At 40.2% G+C, this 20953-nt stretch overlaps 2 protein-coding genes across 4 annotated transcripts; one reads left to right on the top strand and one right to left on the bottom strand.

Moving 5' to 3' along the window:
• The first annotated feature begins 1795 nt into the window (after positions 1-1795).
• Positions 1796-6347, top strand: LOC110045746 (ubiquitin-ribosomal protein eS31 fusion protein). The gene is made up of 5 exons (XM_020751373.2): positions 1796-1867; positions 1973-2039; positions 3458-3512; positions 4032-4219; positions 6136-6347. Exons 2-5 carry the CDS (start codon positions 1992-1994, stop codon positions 6316-6318), a joined length of 474 nt encoding a protein of 157 aa, XP_020607032.1. The 5' UTR covers positions 1796-1867; positions 1973-1991; the 3' UTR covers positions 6319-6347.
• A 3312-nt stretch (positions 6348-9659) lies between these two features.
• On the bottom strand, positions 9660-19833 carry LOC110045767 (calcium/calmodulin-dependent protein kinase type 1-like). 3 transcript variants are annotated; one of them, XM_089291919.1, is made up of 4 exons: positions 19499-19832; positions 14363-14471; positions 13251-13629; positions 9660-11084 (listed from the first exon to the last, which is right to left on the bottom strand). In XM_089291919.1, the coding sequence occupies exons 3-4, from the start codon at positions 13602-13604 to the stop codon at positions 10395-10397; spliced, it is 1044 nt and encodes a 347-aa protein (XP_089148045.1). In that variant the 5' UTR covers positions 13605-13629; positions 14363-14471; positions 19499-19832; the 3' UTR covers positions 9660-10394. The 3 variants fall into 3 exon arrangements, with proteins under 3 accessions (XP_089148045.1, XP_089148046.1, XP_020607056.1); XM_089291920.1 differs by lacking the exon at positions 14363-14471 and having other exon boundaries at positions 19499-19833; XM_020751397.2 differs by lacking the exons at positions 14363-14471; positions 19499-19832 and adding an exon at positions 13764-14341.
• Positions 19834-20953: the final 1120 nt, after the last annotated feature.

Genomic DNA, 20953 nt, shown 5'->3' with positions numbered 1-20953 from the left:
TTTGACGATAAAGGAACTGATTATTTAATTAAATTCAGAAGAGGTTAAAGAAATTTTCAGCGCAAATTAGGTTTAAACCAATATTGTTAAACAATTAAAAAGGGGAGCAAAAATCAGTTGACGACAAATTCCAGTCTCTGAGACCAAACTGAGCCACAGTTTTCGTATCGATCTTTCTGATCAACTGATCGCGCCAGATGGTGTGACCACTTTCAGAGTGTTATGATTACTGATACAAATTGTAATAAAGGAATTGATAAGAGAATGAAAAAGTAAAGAGATAATAAACAATAAAGCAAACAGCCAGATGACACGGTATGTGGCAATTACTGAAGGGGTGTATAGCCTTGGACAGAAGTGGTTATGTAAACAATTCACGTACACAGGATTTTTTTCATTTGAACTGGAAGATTCGCATATTTAATACCGTGAGGTCCTTTGTCACTGTCCGACCTCACCTTGATGTCGAGGCTGGCGACGAGGGCGGTATCTTTTCCCTTCCTCCCCTCCCCGTTCCTCTTTGTGTCTGCCATTGTTCTCTTTGCCTCTGGCTCCTTGCAAGGAAGCCAGTTTCCATGACAGCCATCCGTGCAGCCCCTAAAAATCAGCGGGTTTCTTTTCGCCACCAAACACTACGGGGACTAAACCATCGGTGCCGTCGAACAAGCGAAGAAGACGTGCGAAGACAGAATTTTGGTGTTCTCATGCCGCTATAGCTGAGAGAGATCCGACATTTGGGGCGCCTTCCATTCAACCAAAATTTTCGAATCAGCGACGATTGGTACCAATTCAAATGGGCAAGGAAATTTCGTGGGAAAGTTTCCAGGAAATCCGGAAATTGTTGAATTTCCGAAAAGCGGACCAGTCAACCGAAAATTCCGGTAATATCAGGAGGAACAGAAATTCCCAGTAAGAAATTTCCAAATATTTGGGTATACCTTTCGAGGTTGTCCTCTTTTTTGAAAATTCCGCAAATTGCTGTTCTATTCGCCAAAGGAAATTTTCGGAAATGCAAACTAGAATTTTTGTTCGAATGGAAGTCTGTCTGCATATGTACGAGCCAGGTGGCCCATCAGGCCGGAGCTTGTCCCGGTTTCTGTAGTATGAAGCGACTAGGAGTATTTCTACTCCCCCCTGGATGGGATGCTAGTCCATCGCAGGGTTACCCCCAGCATTAAGTTCGCCGGTACCCATTTATACACCTGGGTGGAGAGAGGCACTGTGAGAGTAAAGTGTCTTGCCCAAGAACACAACACAATGTCCCCGGCCAGGGCTCGAACCCGAACCGCTCGATCCGGAGACGAGTGCACTAACCTTGAGGCCACCGCGCCTCCGATAAAAAAAAAAAAAAATTTGGAACGCTTCACGAATTTGCGTGTCATCCTTGCGCAGGGAAGTGGTCCTTTTTAATTCTCGGTCACGCGATGTAATACTAAGGATTGGATCCTCTTATCGGTATCTGGTCGTTTATAGCACCCAAGTCGATCAGCTATTAGGCAATTAGCCCTCAACCAGAAGCCAGTTAAACCCCACATAAGTCGATTAGCCCCCTTTACCACCTCACCCCCAAGCCATCCTCTATGACACCCCCAATTTAGCTCTTCGCTTACAACAGGCCCGTTACTTTTCAGCGGCTGATTTCCCTGCTGTTTTCCGGGAGTTTTCTTGACCCTACTTCGAATCTTCGTATCAAAAACTGTAAGGCTAATGTGTTCTTTTTTGGGGTGAAAGCCGAGAGCCCCTGGGAATGAACCTCTTCGAGATGTTCACAACGGACATATTGGTCAGCGGAGGGAACCCCTGATTGAAAAGAGTAGGCCACCCCTAATCATCCTCTTTCTCGTGGTCCTCCGCCATCTTGTAAAAGGTTCGAGTTTTATTGATAGGTTTGAGCTTTTAACATTCCACACTCGCAAAGTTCAACGAAAGAAACTTGGCATGACTGATCTTTGAGCACTTTTGTATTCGACAGGAAGTTTTCAAGCGGAGCCATGCAGATCTTCGTGAAAACTCTGACGGGGAAAACTATCACACTTGAGGTGAGTGTAAAGTTTGTCACACGTGTATGTCTGGCCGCTATGTGAACACAAGGTACAAACCGGGCCAGTAATTTATTATTCGTCGAAACAGTTCCTCTACAATTTCCCGGCTGCACTGGGCCAGTTGAAATTTGTATGTTGTATTTTTGTTCATCGGTGTCAAAGTAAATCTGTAAGCTTATAAGGCTTAATTCAGACTTCAGTGGAATTTAATTCAACGTAATTCCGCAACTTAGGCTTGAAAACGATATTAAAAAATACTCCGGCATAAGTTGTAATGCAAGATCCTAAAGTGGTGAGCAAGAAAGTTTAGTCGCCTAATGGCCTATGTAGTCTTTATATATGGAAGGGTTCCTTTGCTTGCTAGAATGTGGGCAGTGTTTTTAACTTTTTAAACTGTGAGCTAAAGTTGAACTTGCAAACCCAAAAACCAAAACTAGTCAAAATGCGTGAAGACAAAGTACCTCAGACAAAACATGCCATTCACAGTACGCAGAAAACAGCTATGAATTCACTATGAAAAGAACTTCTGGTATGGAAAGAAAACTGGTTTTGTATTTCCTATTCGTAAGTTTTATGGTGTACTGAAAATTTGAGTGTTCAATTAGGCCCTGTCCAAATGGGAAATGTGTGGCGACCAAACAAGCTGGCATTGTACTGAGTGGCCATATGGTATCAAACATGTTTTATCAAATACAATCAAACAAGGTGTCCAAATGGGAAATGGTTTCATCAACAGACAATCTTTGATCATGTTTGATCACCAAACATCTCCCTTTTGGCCAGGGCCTAGGTTTATTCTACATAATGGATCCAGGGGCATTTTATGTCAGGGGCATTTTGACCTACATTCTCAGGTACTGTTGCTTGCGTCACGTAGCAACACTTGAACACCTCTGTGCAATATTTTGATGAATGGCCAGCAGGTTCATCAAATTTGATGATCTGTAGCTAACTTTTTAATTTTTTGGAGAACATTTAGGAAAATTGTATAAAGCTGTGAAGGGGTGCCACTTAGATTGTAATATAGGTCAACTGTAGCCTGTTCTGTCTAAATAAGTTTCCCTTCTTTCCCGGGGGGGTGGGGAGTGATCATTTGATTTATATCACCCTCATGTGAGATTTTCCTGTTGAGGTAAATTTTTTCACATTTTACTAAAACTTGACATTTGACAACATATTTTTAGTTTGGCCACAGAAAGTTGTTTTTTGTTTTTGTTGTTTTTAAATAAAACAGTGAGGGCCATGGGTTTGTCAGTCGCAAGACTGTTGTGTGTTACCCTCGTTAAACAAAGTTAATTTGTTGATTTTATTTATTTATTTACAGGAAATTATTTTGCAACTCTAGTGCTAATCTTAGTGGTTTGTATATGTACAGTATAGTAAACAAAAATAGTAACTTTTTTTTTTCCTTCCAGGTTGAACCTAGTGACTCTATTGAGAATGTCAAAACAAAGATCCAAGACAAGGAAGGTAACAAGTCCTGTCCTGTACTACATTGTATAAGTCAGTTTTATTTGCTGGGCAAGTCCAGCTTTTTTGCAGTAGATGTCTTTTGGGTTTGAGCAAAGCAGAACTTTCAAGCAAGAAACTTGGTGAATATACCAGCACAGATGTCCTTGGAGACTGCGCTTCTGATAAAATAGTTGACCGTGATCTTAATTTTGCCCGGTGGTTCTAGAGTTTTACTGCAAGTGCCAAGCAACACTAATTAACAATCAGCAGCATACAGTTATTTGAACCAAAAATTTTGGGTTAACTTGCATTTGTTTAGAGTCAATGTACATGTGCTCTTCTAACTGGGTTTGCACAATTCAATTGAAAACTGTTGCCATTTATAGTATTACTATGAGTGATCTAGTTTGATTTTCACTTCTTACCAGATGGTAAGTTTACATAAGCATTGCCATAAGTGCAGTAAGTAGTCTGTACAAACACTGAAAAAAAAACACACAAAGATTCAATTAACATCTTGACCCTTCATTACTCCAGGAATTCCACCTGACCAGCAAAGATTGATTTTTGCTGGTAAACAGCTCGAAGATGGACGCACTCTTAGTGATTATAACATCCAGAAGGAGTCCACTCTTCATCTTGTGCTTCGACTGAGAGGAGGAGCAAAGAAAAGAAAGAAGAAGAACTACACAACCCCCAAGAAGATCAAGCACAAGAAGAAGAAGGTATGATCTGTTAAGTTGGCTCCCTAGAGAATTTATGAACACCCTCCCTATAGAGTGCGAGTTAGAAAAGGGAACTTAGTTAATTTCTCTTAAAGTTTTCCCTGTAGAGATTTACCACCATGGGTACTCTTAAAATAAGGCTTCTATTTTGGTTGTCAATTCTTGGATTAAGGCCGTTACCATGGCAAATCTCATCTAATGACAGGCAGATATATTCCTCATTTTGACTTAAACTCCTCAATATTTATGCTTTTCTTCGGTGAAATTTTTTCATACTTTGCCCCATCATGGAAATGACATTGCCTGACATTTTGAATTGGTAAAAAGTCAAGGTTGTTCAGATGGTTTTTCCAACATTCTGTAATGTTTCATTCTTCTAAATATATTAGATTAGCTCTCTCAGGTTTTAGGCGAGGCAAGCTCTTTCACCTCTGCACCGCCACTTTTCCCTAAGTGACGTAACTCAAAGTCATCAAGTCCTGTTGGTTATGTGCTACTAAGCACTTAATGACTGTCGCCAAGGGAAACAGTTAGTTTTGTTTTCCTGAGACCCTCGGTGTTTCCTGACACAAAGGGGTTTAGAACTCACTGAGGGTTGGGAACTCACCGTTTGCATGAGGCCAATCATAAAATATTTTGTTCTACCTCAGCTCAAAAAATTATAGAAAAAAAACTGAAGAAAATATTCACTTGATGCCAACTGGCATACACGACCTGATCACATCCAAGTCTAAAGTTTTTTTTTTTTATTTTTTTTATTGCTAAACACATAATTACTTACATTGCCTTACTCTAATTACAACACGACACAATACTTAACTCACGTACAATACACTACATTATTGTTATTATCATCATTATTATTAATATTATTATTATTATTATTATTCTAATGCTTTTACTGTCTTACAAACGTCACTTACAATACATCAAAAAAAGCCACTATTTACAATACTTGGCATTACCTTACTTACAATACGTGATAATAACTTATTATGACTTACACATTACATTACTTAAGGAGTTACAATACAATGTAATTACGTAATTATAGAAAAAAACCAACAAACAAGCTAAAAAAAAAGACCTCGCAACAAATTACTAAGGGAAATGCCTTAAATGGTGAGAAGGTATTTCCACTTCTGTTGAAATTCCCTTTCACCATTCAACAAGGCAGCAATATATTTTTCTATCTCTATGCGAGTCTAAAGTTGTTGTTGTTTCCTTAAGGAGTTAGGGAGTTTGTTTGCCCAGGGAGTCTGTAAGTTTGACCCGTTCTCTTGCAATCAGAAAATGTATTCGAGTCGGGAGTTATAACAAAATAATTTCATACTGATATGTGAAGCTTGGTCCTCACTAGCAACGCAAGCATAAGCATAAACATAAACATAAGCAGAAGAAGCTTATGCGCTAGTGAGGACAGCCACTACATAAACATAAGCATAAGCATTCTTCCTATGCTTATGCTTATGTTCAGTGAGGACATGTCAACATAAGCATTAAGTGCTCAACGATTGGCTGATAGTCTCATGCTTATGCTTATGCCAACATGTCCTCACTGGACACGATAACAACATAAGTATAAGCATATGAAGAATGCAAGATTTTGATTTTCTCATGCTTATGCTTGTGCTTAAGTGTATGTCGTGTCTGTCCTCACTAGAACATAAACTCTTTGTTCTTATGCTTATGCTTATGCTTATGCTTGTGTCACTAGTGAGGACTGGGCGTGCTTGCCAGTGAAAGGCTATAATTTGGGAATACTGTTTACCAAAAAAACAACCATGGCAAATATGTCATTTACTCTTGATTGTATTGTAACATTAAAGAAAGTTAGTGAGCAACAATAATTTCACCCATTTTACTTCTTACTGTTGTGTTTCAATTTCAACCTTGCCTTATCCCTGCCATTCTAGGTCAAGCTGGCAGTGTTGAAATACTACAAGGTCGATGAGAATGGAAAGATCACTCGTCTGCGGCGGGAGTGTCCATCAGAGTCCTGTGGGGCTGGAGTGTTTATGGCCAGTCACTTTGACCGCCAGTACTGTGGCAAATGTTGTTTAACATATGTGTTTAGCAAGGCACAGGAAGGCAAATAGATGTCAAATAAAATAAAACCTTGAATTTCCATAGTTTGCTTGTTTCATGAAGTTTGGTGCAATCTAAGTAGCAAGACTTAAGCAAGAGACACTCGCCTAGGATAACATTCTAGAGGGCAATTTTAAGAATCTGGCGAGCCAAACGGCGTGTTACTAAGTGTCTGGGAATATTGCTGGTCCAACACCAGACTATCCCCCACCCCCACCCCTGCATTTTATTGTGCACCCAGGTAGAGAGTGGCAGTTTGGAACTAAAGCCCCTCAACTGTACACAAGCCTCAAGCTCTTTCCCAGAGTGAGTGCGTTTTCAGTCAGTTGTGTTTGAACGCCCGATGCTCGGGAAAAAATGCGGTTCCGGTTTGGTTGTGCGCATGCACTCAAGAGCAATAGTAGTTTCTGAACATGCGTGGGGAGAATAACCGCTGGGACTAATCCTAGCTCACCTCCCAATTTGGCAATTTCACCCAGAGGAACTTGGGCCTTGAAAACGAGAGCCTACGTGTAGCCGTACCCACCCGGCTACACGTAAGCTGTGAAAACGAGTTTCTAAATATCGTCACGAGAATTGTACGAGTACACAAACGCAAAGGCTGTAATCTCATTAGCTGAGCTATCATGCACTATCAACCATCAGTGCTTGGCGGCTATTCCACTAAACAGCAGCTCTTTTTCCTTCTTTGTGTTGGAGGAACATGGCGAAAAAAATCTTAGAGAAAAATGAATTCCTTGGAAGGTTGAAAGAAGGACTCGAAACATTGAAAAAAAGCCGATAAGCACGCTTCTATATACAGCTGCAAATTTCAAAGGTTATCAAACAGTTGGCGCAATTTTCCTTAAAAGTCAAGTTTAATACTACATAGAGAAAAGGAAACCAGTACTTGTAGTAAATCTCTGTTATATACTTAATCAGTTCAGGTTATTCGCTCTCAATTTTCCTGAAGCGATGAAAATCTGATGCTGATAACGAGTAACGAAATAAGAACCATGTTTGTCCCGGGAGGGGTGGGGGCATTTAGACACCATTTTTGCCCCGGGGGATTGGAAGTTGACCAACTGAAAATTCAAAATGGGGAAGGTGAAGTTTCTAATTGACCGAATTGTCGGCGTTTGTGGAACGTAATAAAAAGACCTTTATAACAATACCTTTGGTTGTGCCGCTTAGTCTTGCATTCCCGGGGTACATTTTGTGTCCCAAAATGGCCACGTTCTACATATCAATATTCTAACATGGTTCCGAGGTTTTCGGGTCAAAATTGTAAATTTTTTTAAGTTTCTTTTGTCTCTCAGTTCCCAAAAGAGACTTGGATACAAAGAATACAACACCAAATATAGAAGTTTGTCCTGAAAGCCTCGGAGCCATGTTAGAATATTGATATATCGAACATGGCCTATTAGTAAAGGATATCAATCTATCTACAGCAAGTATTGGCATAACCCACTATGCTTTTCACTGGATGGGATTTACCCGGAGGTCAGTGTTATTAGATACAAGGAGAGATGGTGGCCTCCAGGATCAATTTCTGTTTGCTCCTCGTTTTGCGCAAAAGGGCAACGCTCGCTGGCTGAAAGTAGCAGAACAAATAACATGCAGACGGGCGGTCTCGGACACCAACCTGAGCCCGCAATTTTCTTCTTGAAGTTGCTAAGCAACTGATTGCACCATGGTGAGTACCAATCTCGAACCCAGAGTTTTCCTGGTTGGGTCATCGGTTGGCTCCCCTCGCCGAAGAAACCGCTGACTGAGCCAGGAAGACTCTGGACTCGAAATTGATTGAACAATTCAGAAGATCTCTTGCGTGCAAGCCCTACATCTTGATTGGTCAAGAAAAGTCAGAATCTGTTACGAGTGCGGCAAAAAAATTGCTGCCTCTCTTTAACAGTTCTTTCAACGGCTAACCCTGAGAAATAGGGGACCGTTCATTTTTTATGAGGGAGGGGGGGCTGGTGGGATTTGGGAAGCACCATTTAAAAATCGCATGACCCCCTCAGCTTACCAATTTTTTCACGTGCCCCCCCCCCCCCTTATAGCGGTCATTTTTTGGGATGACCTCCCCACCCAAAAAAAAAAAATTGAACAAACAATATTTAGATTTCAACTTTTTTAATATTTCTCTATTATCCCCCTACTTCACGTTTTGTGCTCACTGTCAAGACAATATTTACAATCCCTATACTACAGAGAGCTGTTGTTTGAAAAACAAATCAAAAGAAAGAGAAGTCAATTTCGGATCTCCTAGTTATGGCTCGCCCTGAGCGTGTGGCATTTGGCCTCTCATTGGCATCTCCCTCATCTGAATTGATGAATGCCCACAGTTTTAATGTAAAACAGATCAAATGTATAGAAGCTAAGTTGACGAAGGTCACGCAGGACATGGAAGCACTAGAAAATAAGAGCAATTATAACAGCATATTCAAGGGCATACTCAAACAGCACATCAACAAAAGGAGAAGGAAAAAAGAAAACCACAGAAAGTCAAATGAAAGAAAGAGGAAGCGGACTGAAAACAACGTCCAACGAGTTTATGGAATCTGTGTTGGAAACCCACTAGGAAATGATCTTCCACAATGCCTTGTGTACCCTCCTAGAACGGCCGTCCCGGAAGAGTGTATTAAAGTTGTGGATGTTGCCACGTCGTTATTTAGAAGAGATGGGCCACACATCGTACAGCTCTTGGAAGGGAATTATTTCACCAATGCTGCAAGAAGCAGAATCACCACCAACCTTGAGCAGGAAGTCAGAGATTATGTTTACACCTTCATGTACACTGAAGAGTACACTCTGACGGAAAGCATTGCTGCTTCTTGCAGCATCGGTGAAAGAGACTCCCATAGCAGCACAAGCGGCGAAGAAGAACTCGACGACAGCGAAGATGAAGATGAGTGCCAGTGAAAGTTGCATTCGAAAATAACAGTGTTAAATACTTCTTTTCAGTAGCTACAAATGCTTTTTGTCGCCAAACGTTTTTTTAAAGCAGAAGGAAAGTTTGTAATAAATTTGTATCCTGCCTTCTATGTTTATTCTATAGCAATTTTTTTGATATTCAAACATTATGCCATTTTAAAGTTTTACTAAAATATTTCACGTGACCCCCCCGTTTTTCCCTTATTTTTTGGGGATGGCCCCCCCTCGAAAGCCATTTTTTTCGCATGGCCCCCCCCCAAATCCCACCAGCCCCCCCTACCTGATAAAAAATGAACGGTCCCTAGGATCCAATGACCTTGGCAACCTCGTTTCCAGTGTCTCTCGTCTTCCCACACTCCCTGGGAACGAGGTTATGACCTTAGCACAAGATCAATAAACTTGGGCAAAATAATAAAAAAGCGAGAAACTAAACAATACGTTTACGTTAAAATAATTTATTGAATCGTGCATCAAAAGTTGTTCATAATTAGTTAACGGTACTCATTTTAACAATAGGAAAATGCTCAAGTTATGATCACACACTTGAAAACCATCTTGACTGTAATCCAACTTCCTAAGACTTTTTTTCACGATTGTCTCTCAATGGAAGTTCGTATACATATAAGCAGAACATGTCAGAAATTCGAAGTAGATTTGCATTTGGACAACATGTCTTAACAACAACAAAGTATAAGTAAACTATTGATTGAAGAAATTATCGTTCAAAGCAATTACTTCTTGCATTTGTTATAAAAACGCTATGTAAATTAAATACAACTGATTCACAAAATTCACTCCCATGCTAAAACACCTCCAAATATAAACGAAACAATTGAACGCCACTCTTATTTGTCAGTGTCGAGAACGTAATTATTCTGGTTGTGAAATGAGAACTATTTGTAATATATTATAACCTTTATCACTGGCATGCCCGGGACCAGCCCAGACTGTCTGTTTTATCGAATCCACCGTCCTTAAGAGGTGTCCCCCTGGCCACGGGGCTGGGGAGATTTAATAATACATGTACGTCATTACCTGCAGAGGTACTTTTGAGATGAAGTGTCATATAGAGGGAGTTATGAGATCGGACTTTTCTTACTCCTTCCCCGAGATGTGCAGAAACCTATCGAGTAATACTGAATTTACACGCCCGACACCCAGGAAGATACCGATGTTATCTGACCTCGGACAAATTCATGGCTGAATGATAAAGAGGAAAGAATTTTCCCTTCAGATGATCCAGACCTAAACGCTGCAGTTTCAAACTGGAGTGCATCTCGCTAATGGTGCACTTCAACTTCTCTGTCAACCGGGAACTGTTCGACAAGGCGCTACTGTGTTTCCTTCGTGGACGCGGCGAGTCCAAGGCAGACATCTTGAAAATCCAGGGATGCCTAATGGCCTCTACAGCCGTAATTCGCTGCGATGTTTGTACTGTGAGCATTGACTTAACGAGATCTTTGCAAGAATTGGAAATTTTGCTCCAGCCTGGAGATGACAAGCTGAACTGCCCTCGAGCAGCAGCCAGTAACATTTTTTCGTTGTTATCGTGCCAAAATGGCGGATATCCCGCCACAAGAAGATGAAGCAGGACACCACCTGACCAAATATCCACGGGGCGACCAATCGGGTTGTCCAGAATTGTTTCTGGCGCCAAAAACATCGGCGCACCCCGCGCGGGGCAACACGTGACATCTGCGCCACGTGGGAGCTGGAAAGCGAACCCAAAGTCGCATAGCTTGATGGCTAGTTGTTGTTTGGTTTTATTATCAGAGTCCGGAACCTGTTTGACCAGTATGTTATCCGGTTTGACATCTCGGTGGACAATGCGTTTCTTGTGGAGATAATGGAGAGCTTCAAGTACCTAAGGAGCAACAGGAGTTCCAAAGAAATGACAGTGTGAAAAGATAGAGAAATTATCGTGAATCAACACAGACAAGCTTATAAGTTTTAAATTGTAAAGAAGATTCCGTACAAAACATTTTTACAATTATCTAGATATATTATTATAACCACGTTTCACTATTGGTGCACTCTTTATAGCCAACTAAAGCACTTAGGTTTAAATTAATTAATTAATAAAACCTTAACTTTTAACACTGAATAATGAATAACAAGATATAAAGGCTGCCCGTTTCTAATTCGTTCATTTTTTTTAGGGGCGTGGCCAGACCTCGTGTTCCTTTTTCAAAACGTAAATAAAGCAGAGATTCGCTGTTGAATCATGCAAGGCAACCAAAACCACGAAAATTTTGTTTCGGCTGCTTTAAAGAAAATCACGGAAGTTCTTGTTAAGCCCATGCTTAAAGAAACTACGTCACAATTTGCCGGCATCTTGAAAAGGTTTTTCCAAGTTCGTCGTTTGCAATCCGTGTTAATCTTCTCCATTAACCATCCTTGCCGGTTCCTTTATGGTATATTTTCATCTCTTTGATGTTTTCCTATCACAGTAAACTACTATTTTTTTAGGTTTCCTTCAATTTGTAGGTAATTTTGTACGCGGCCAAAACAACTCAAAATGTCGTGACTTAGTTGCTTAAAGGTTAGCGACGCCACTGATTTTCAGTTAGGAAAACAGGTCCTGACTTCATACACGTTTCTAAGATAGTCTACATGCAAACGGCTCCAGTTTAGTTGACTCAGTTAATTAGAAGTAATCTTCGTGCTACCCATTGCCTTCCGATGTTAAGCCTGTAAGGTTCGTTGTCACGTCCAGAAAACCAATGGCTCTAGTACTGCTTATTTGTTCAAATCTAGGGTTTACGAGGTTACATTTTACCACGGTAAAGCCTTTAAAACAACCGTTTGCAATTGTATGTTCGTACGAAGTAGAAATTTCTTAGATTGTTGAGCTCATGTTGTCTAATATCAAGTGTTGGAAAACAATTTGAGGAGGTCTTTGAATTCAAAGTAATGATTGATACTGTATAACAAAACGTGTAAAGAATTCGATCGAAGGGGAGGTTAACAGGTCAGAATTGGGTTATCACACGAATATGCAGAAAATTGTAAGATGAAAATTGTTTGTCAGACTAGCACGATGTCAATACATAGATAAGGCTATCGCTGACGCCATTAACGTTTGGTAGAATTGTGGTAAAAATAAGCTAAATTAAGTTCCTTTAAAACTGTTCCGGCTGGTTAGTCAATTAGTGACTGAGAAACGCAGAGTTTCGCTAAAACTGAATTCCTCAAAAGTTCGTAGAGTGAAAAACCTTTTGCGATCCTCACCGAATTTCAACAGTTTTGGTTTCTCGATAAAAAAATTGAAGCGCATTAGTACTTTTGTTTTTGCGGATTTTACTGTAACGTGAAACAAATCCGATGATTACCCCTTGTATAGAAAATACCATTCATCAGAGTATGTCAAGCAGGTAAGACACACGCGAGATGGTGAAATACATAATCCGTCGAACACAGATTGATTTTTTTACAATCAGCAGGATATTGTTATCGTGAACTATGGCTTGAATAGCTGGTTTAATTTTTGTGGAATGTAAGATTTTATCTTCCAACTGTCTATCCTTTAAGACCCAACTGATTTAAATGGTTCCAGAATGAGCTGCCAAGGTTTAATGACTTTTTTTTCTTTAGCAACATAGAAGAACGGAGCTTAGCTTTCGGTTCAAGTTGAAGTTACTGAATCTGCCTTAACTTTACTTGTTACTTGTAGCAAAGCTCAATGAATTTTCTGTGGTGGGCAGGTATATTTCACTCAGCTTTGAAACATTTTTGTCATACTATTTATAAAGAGATCAGATAAAGTTGAATTCTGACATTACATGTTCAGTCACCTTTTTCGTTTCAGCATTACCAGAACTACCTTTAAAACAACAAAACGTTAAAATTTCTCCCTCTTTACACCCAACAGAACACATCGGCAATAATATATTTTATAGGAAAGCTGCAATCAATCTGATAAAGGATTGCAAAACTGCATTTTGAAACAGCTGAGTTCAGCTTTATCGGTGTTGCAACCTTGTGTCAGAAATCGTGCGTCAGAAAATTCAGTAATTCAGTAGAACCTTACCTGTTTCATAATATTGGCAGCCTCCTTTTCGCTGTATTTGTGCCGTTGCATCATGTGATTAAAGAGGCTTCCTCCATCCACATACTCCAGAACAAAGTACATATAAGACCCCGTGGTAAAGGATACATACAAGCGGACGATATTTTCGTGAATCACGTCTGTCCACACGAGCACCTCTTGCTCTACGGCTTTCTCATCAAATTCTTTGTGTTTTGTGTCAAATTCTTTGAGTGCGAACACCGTTTGCGACTTGGTCTCGACACATTTGTAGACCTGGGCGAACGAGCCTTCTCCAAGCAGATCTTGGATTCTGAAATCTTCGAGATCATCGTCAACAAAGGAAATCTCGTACATATTGGCAAACTTCTCTACGGCGTTGCTGTAAAGACGAAAATATATGCGGGAAGCAAGAATGTTTTTTTTAACCGTTCGCAAAACTTGATAAGAATAATGCTGTGCACAGAGCAGGCTGTTTGGATTACAAGCCAGTGAACAAACAAACAAGAATTATACCATCATTCAATCACTTTGTTTGAGCGTGCCGACATGTGATGTAACAATGTGAAACCTTGCTGTAATTGATTCCAGTGAGGTTCGAAGGGGTTAAGTAAAGTGGGCGCGAATATTAAGCCGAAAGATCCATTTGTTTGTCAACAGATACTTGAGATGATAGGAGAGAAGGAAAATAACTTGGATCAGTTTAGAGAGTAAAACTTCCATCGGTTTCTCTGTGAAACTGTAATCTCAGAGGCGCGACTGACGCATTTTTAAAATGCATTATTAGCGCAGTTTAAGCAAACAAGATGAAAACATGAATGACATTATAGTTAAAATGCTCACGGTGTTGTTCTTGTTGAAAATACTAATTGTCGAGTGTCCAAGAATGAGGAAGAAAGTATGAAAGCAAAGTCACTTTTTTCAATTACAGTGCCGGTTTTGTTTCGCAGAGGCAAGCGCTAAACTTTTGCCGGTAGGGGTTTAATTGCTTCTTAAACAAAGCTGTTCTTTATCGCCAAGATTGTTTTGAAAAGTCTTGAGGATAATGTCGATAACTAAGAATATTTCGCTTGATTCTCTATGTTGTCAACACTTTTATAACCACATAACTTTACCTTGAATTTCTCGGATCTCTGACAGACAAGATTCTCACATTACTTCAGTTGAAAGGAGCCAAGAAACAGCGCGCCGCTCACACGTATAACCTCATTCACAATCGGACAGCTGAAGAATTAAGAAAGTTTTTGTTTTAATATCACTTAACTAAATCATTTGCATAGCTTTATGAACCCGCCAAAATAACGTCCCCTGAGACCAAAATTGTAAACAACTGCTTCGCCCTTGCTGCGCCGCACCTTACGACCGGTTAATTCTAAAGATTTAATAAACTATAGTTTGCTAGAAGGACGTAAGAAAATATGATTCCTACTAGATTTCTTTCTCGTGGCAACGTCTGTACATCCCCGTAGCCGAGCGAAATTTGGGACAGCGTTTTACGAGCTTCGTTCAAGCCAGCTCGTTTTTCATTGACTGAGATTCGGAGGAGATGGTCTTTGTATGTTGGTTTTTCAAAAAGAATGATTTATTCTTTGCTAGAAAACTGGTTTTTAATCAAACTTTGAGAGTTTGGTCGAAGTTCAGATGTATTGAGGCGGACGTACCACTGACGTCAAAACCTCTGCAGGGACAAAGCCGACGGACCCCATTATACTATCTCGAAGATTTTTTAAGTGCTCGTTAAGCAATGAAATCCATTGTGTGCTAAGCCGAAACAAAGAGAAATTAAGAATGTCGAGCTCATGTATTGAAAAACACTAGATGAAAGTCGGGGTCAGTGTGCGACTCGAGCTTGTTCCCAGGATACTATCGGCGTCAGCTGGCCGCGTCCTTTTAACGCCAAGCAGAAACTTGAGACGAAGTCGGTAAGAACATATGCGGCATGTGTCACGCGAAACTCGGCAGAGCGGTAAACCGCACAATTAGGAAAAAGATTTTGATCAATTGAAACGGCAGTGGAACCTAGAGAATACAGACAATTATAGGATTTATCAAAGACGACAAAAGTATTTGTATTGCGGTTTTTACTTCAGTTTTGAAAGTAATAATTCGCATTTGCTTTCGTTTTGCATACAAGTGGTTTAAGGTGGCTCATAACAGTTTTCAGGTTTTTGACGGCTCATAACTTTGTAAGAATAGAACAAAAAGGCAGACCAGGGCCACTGTAATATTTTTGTAGGTTTGGATTATATCATTTATACTTGACCTAAATAAGCTGATATTTTGTCGTCAGCAGTTAACATGGCAACATTCTAAAAGGATTTTCCAGACTTGACATGATTTTTCGCTCATGACACTAATAACTAAAAAATTAACCCGGTGACCCCGAGTTTTTTTTTAATCAATAGCTTTTGGCATCTAAAAATGAAATGCGCAACAATTTTAAAATAATTATACGGAGCCGATTTCTTGTAAACTTGTAAAAACGACAATTTGCCGTCCGTATAATTTTTTTTTTTTTTTTTTCTGACGCTTCCTCTCAATAATACAATTGTATTAAAACAATAAAAAGAAGGGGTCACCGGGCTTGCTTTCATGTAAAAGCATTCGCGAGTTCCGTTATTCCCGCGCGCGTAGACACGCATTCAAAAATCCAGACTTTATAAGACCAGCACTTGCTCATGAGCTGTTTTGACTACCGCTGACTGCTTCGTGTGCCCGCGCGGGCGAGCGGGCTCCGAACAGGCGTTTTGTTTTGTTTGCTGCTAAAACTTCATTTACAGTTGTAGTTGCGGCCAAACGATCGCAACATTGAACGCAACATATCGCAACATTGTTGGACACAGCATGTTGCGCGCGTTTGGCCACCCTGTTGCGACGTGTTGCGAAATGTTGGGTGTTGTTGGCTCAAATTTGAAAATAGTCAAATTTTTCATGCAACATTTGAGGATGATACATGATGTTGTAGTCGTTTGGCCAGGTTCGTACAACAATGTTGCGCTCGGGCATGGGCACTGGTTCGATTTTCAATACCCAACACGTCGCAACACGTCGCAACAGGGTGGCCAAACGCGCGCGACATGTTGCGCCCGGCAATGTTGCGATATGTTGCGTTCAAACGTTGCGATTTGGCCGGGGCTTGCAAACGCTGGGCCAACAATGTTGAGATATATTGTGCTGAAATGCTGCGATCGTTTGGCCGGGGCTTTAAAGACAACCTCCTGGGCTTACTCTGTAGGATTTTTACACAAATTCTGGGTAGATTTGCTATGTTTTGTGAGTCCCTTATACTCTCCCAGTGGCTGTCACGATCGATCCAGTTTCCTTTGAAATTTTGGAAACATTGAATTACCGAAACAATTTTTCTTAAATACACAGAATTGACTCAAGTTGTTCTAGCAGGTAAAGCCTCTTTTATATGCGGATTTCGTCTCCAACGGTACAAAAGTGACCTTGCGCGAAAAAGCCGCGCGCTGCCATATAGCTGGTTTTCACATGACGTCACTAAAATTTAAACTACAAAACTATTGATCTTCCTGAGATTTTACTTAAATGATGTATAAGAGCAGCTGAAAACTAATATTCATACAAATTTTTGTTCCAAATGGTTTCTTTGTTTTGTGATACACTACGCTTGAATTTCTAAGCTCCTGCGTGATGCGGCACTTACATGACGGCCTAGAGAGCTGCCATGATGGTTAAAAAAATGACTTATTTCGGGGAACTTGGCTATCTGAACAGTTCATGTCTTAGAAAAATTATTATTTTAATGTTTTCGAGTTCCTCGAGGGATAAATTCACGCTTTGTTGCAAAACTCAGTGACAGACGTTTCTGTTGGTTTCCGGCCGCCATGTTGGTGCCCATACGGATGGGCACCAGCATGGCGTCTCCATACAAATCTCTATAAATTTGGGTAAAAAATTTCTCCGCATATCTCGCATAAGAAAAATTGCTGTGACCAGAATTTTGGCGAGAGTCTTTGCATATTTACCTTCTTTCATCTCACAGATTCTGGACTTTATCTGTTGACCGGTTTTAATTTTTATTTTGATCTATTTTGAATTGCGTGACACTGAAAACCAGCAATTTGTTTTGGTCTTTCGGGTTTTAAATCTCGCGCCTCTATCGTACGTGTTACTCACGCGTGACGCACGATGATAATCTACTCCCCGCGCGAGAAAACTGGTACCAGCCACCTTAAATAACTCGCGCCACTTTCTCATCCAAACAGAACTAAAACTGCAACCAATGGTGACTCGCTCGTGTACGTTTTCCCGCGCTTTGCGTCAGCTACGCATGTTGACTTTGATTGGTCCATTTGTGATATAGCCAGAGTGATTACTTTATTAATAGCTTTGGTTTTTGTCCCATTAAAGCCAGTAAACGTCATTACGAGCTTAACATTTTGTCGCCAGAAGTAGCTTCGTTAAGCCAAATAAAATAAAATGAGCTGTTTCCTGTATCATCAGTCTAAGTTACTCGTAGCGGCAGGTTGACAAAATGGCCATAACCTAGCAGTGGCATGAGAAGTTATAGTTTTGAAGATCAAATTTCTAGTTGCCAAAGTAAGTTGACTTTGTGACGCGGAACGAAAGTTGCATGTGACCAGCTAGTGCTGACTATGTAGCTAGTACTCTATCAGAACCGGTGACTTCAGTACTTGCTAATCATAATTCAAATGATACATTTATTGTCTTGCATCGACTTGCCGGTATTATTAGATGTAGCAGGTCAGAATGACTAGAATGACATGAAGAATAAAATTCACATCATTGAGGTCCGAGGATTAATTTGAGCTCAATTACTCTCGCACCTGGGAAGTTTTCATTGTTCAGTGCAGTGTTTGCTCGCTTACCACAGCTGAATGACAGATTGATCTCCTATCTTGATCCGCTTAGAAAGGAATGTTGATATACATTACAGGGTCAAAGAATGCAAAGGAAAAAAAACAGGTTGAGAAGATAAACAAATATTGGTTCCTTCGGCCTCTTGTGTAGATTCCGGATATTGCTGCTTTTCTATTTTGGATCAGGACATGCAAAACAACGTGAAAGAAAAACATGGCCCCTTTCTTGTACGTGTGCGATGCTCGCGCGCGTCTCGCGCGACAATTCACTGAAATCCGGGGTTCTGGAAAGAAGGCATTTTTTTTTTCTCGAGTAATAAAACTGCTGATAAGAAAACATTGCGAAGTACAATTGATTACAAAAAGAGGCGAAAGTTAAACTTCGACGTTTCGAAGTCATCTTGACTCCATTATCAAGCAGGGAAAAGAAAATAAAGGCCTAATTTAAAGCGTGTAAGGAGTAAGAATAAATAAAACTTTGTGATTATCTGTGAGCTAATCAACTTGTCGACTTAGAAGACCTTGGAAGGTCAACATATATGATAACTTATGACATCAAGTTTTCAGTAGAAATACTGTAACGAAATAATTTGAAAACTTGTTGTCTGAGCAAACAACAACTTTCCAAATTTACAGTGTGAGTAGAATTGCGTCTTAACTTGTCCAAAACGACTTCAGTAATATCGTTGTAGTGAACTCGGCTTGGTTCGCTAACTTTTCGCTGGTTGAGTTTGTTGTGTAACAAGAAAACGTTTGAATGTGAATGGAAGCTAGACAAACACACAGTTTTAAACCAGTTCCAGTCCCGGGGGGGGGGGGGGCACTGCCATATATGGGCTATATAGGTATGTGCCGCTGTTAAGGGTATGGTTTTCAAGCAGTTTACTCTAGGATAGGGTATGTAAATCAGAGCGTTTGGGTCTAGAATAGGGTATCATTTTTCACAAAACTGACTGGTTGGTTGAAGGTTTTATCTGGAGTAAGGAAACCAGAAATTGCCACTCAAAAATATAAAAAAAATCAAATCGGCAAGTTTAAATTTACGCAAATCAGCCTCAACAGTGTCGATAGATGGGGGGATTTGGGGAGTTTACTCTAGTATAGGGTAGCAAAATTCAGCTGAACTAGCTCTGGTATAGGCTAAGGGTTCCAGGGTCACAGCGGCACATCCCCACCCAGAAATTCCCAAAGTACCCCCCCCCCCCCCGCGCGGGGTTCCAGTGCTGTTACCAGAGTCATGCCTTCAATTTTTTCCACAGCTAAAATCGTCCGATGATCTTGCAGGCAGTCATGAATTCGCATCAAATGTTGATGTTTTAAGGAAAGATCGGAACCTGCACTTACCTATAAGCTAACCGGATTCACTTGCTCAAGATTATTAAGTATAAAATAAGTGCTAATACTCACCAAGATGAAAATTTACAATCGTGATAGTTCGCTAAATCCTTGGACCGTCACGTCAAGCGGTGCAATAAAAGCTCTCTCAAAAGAACCACCCGGTGGCCGGTCAATACCGACTGAATACAGAACGGGTCTCCTTAAAGACTATTGACAAGATTTGCCAATTAATTCAGGGTTCTACTACCACTTAATTACAGCAGAATGTTTTCGAAGTCCAAACAAGCGCGTCTTCTAGCCCTTTCGCAGTTGTACAATTGTTTAGCGAAGCCTCAGAATTAAAACAACTTTTGTGTTTTGAAAACCCGATTTCAACGTCAATTAATGTGCTATTGAAACAATAGCGTCAACAGATTAAAGGATCTATTTCATTGTCAACTCTTCACGGGATTCGATCACGCATTGTAATCTCTGACTTAACCTTTAAACAATAATTGGCTTACGGCATCGATTTTGACACCTCTAGTCACAGTACGTGAGTAATTATTTCTTTTTGGCCGGTCATACAGAGGTAGTTGAAACAATTTACATGACTTTTTGATAGCGGTACAAAATTAGATGAGTTATTTTAATCATCGGCTGGAGTTCTTTAAGTCTTGCTGGGTCTAGAATTTCAGCCACCCATGATCCCCTGCGGCTGGGTATTTTAATAGGGGTGGCTTGAATCGAAAAATCAACAAATCCAAAACAATTGTTATTGTTTGGTTTCTATTTCAACACAGTGACCTTCAATGGGTGGATGGGGCTTATAGAGAAAGATTTCTTTTTCGTTGCGTAGCAAACAACCAAAGCCCGGGAGGCTTCTAATAGCTAGGTTCCAGAGAAAAAGAAAGAGATCCAGTGGCGAGCGGAGAAGGAAGGAGCTTAAGAGATCGTCAGGGTTGAATAAAGAACGTTGTATTTCAGCTTCGTCCGAAAAAGAGGCAGCATTACATCTCGTAAGCAATACATGATCTTCCTTATCGTCTCGTACTACACTAATATCAAACACACAGTCTTAATTCACACGAAGGGTGACATCGCCGCGGGCGTAAATTTTCCAGAAGCCATGGCAAAAATAGATCACATCACGTTATCTGAGTCACTCAATTTACCTGCCTGCCTGAAGGCGGGTGAGGGTGATAATTAGAGATAAGAAAATATCAATCACGGTAACAGGGTATACACGCGATATTTTCTTTCTCGACTGAAGAAATTACAAAGTCAAATAACAATAATACATAAAGATCACATCCACGATTCACAGTAGATTAAACGTCGTTTTTATTAAGGTTTTTAAACTCTGGAAAATACATGAAGCAATGTTACTATAAATATGTTTCTTTGTTTTTTTTATTCAATCGAATACTCCAACTGCCCAATATACCAATACCTTATTCATAACTTGCATATGTTTTTCATACATTAAAACAATATTTTTTTCTCTGAAAGTAACAATAATTGTGACTCGTTCACAGGATGACG

Source organism: Orbicella faveolata, unplaced genomic scaffold, assembly GCF_042242905.1.
Source record: "Orbicella faveolata isolate gen_17 unplaced genomic scaffold, um_ofav_v1 contig_24, whole genome shotgun sequence".
In the NCBI taxonomy this organism is placed as follows: Eukaryota; Metazoa; Cnidaria; class Anthozoa; order Scleractinia; family Merulinidae; genus Orbicella; species Orbicella faveolata.
The sequence above is the reverse complement of the archived record's forward strand: the minus strand, read 5'-3'. Positions and strand labels throughout refer to the sequence as shown.

What these genes read in the sequence shown, in the direction of transcription:
- LOC110045746 (XM_020751373.2), top strand. Translation starts at nt 1,992, where the DNA reads ATGCAGATCTTCGTGAAAACTCTGACGGGGAAAACTATCACACTTGAG. An exon ending in GGAAAACTATCACACTTGAG is followed by an intron (nt 2,040 to 3,457) that starts GTGAGTGTAAAG and finishes TTTTCCTTCCAG; the next exon opens with GTTGAACCTAGTGACTCTAT. An exon ending in AAAGATCCAAGACAAGGAAG is followed by an intron (nt 3,513 to 4,031) that starts GTAACAAGTCCT and finishes TCATTACTCCAG; the next exon opens with GAATTCCACCTGACCAGCAA.
- LOC110045767 (XM_089291920.1), bottom strand. Translation starts at nt 13,604, where the DNA reads ATGTACGAGATTTCCTTTGTTGACGATGATCTCGAAGATTTCAGAATC. An exon ending in CTGCCAATATTATGAAACAG is followed by an intron (nt 11,085 to 13,250) that starts GTAAGGTTCTAC and finishes GTTGCTCCTTAG; the next exon opens with GTACTTGAAGCTCTCCATTA.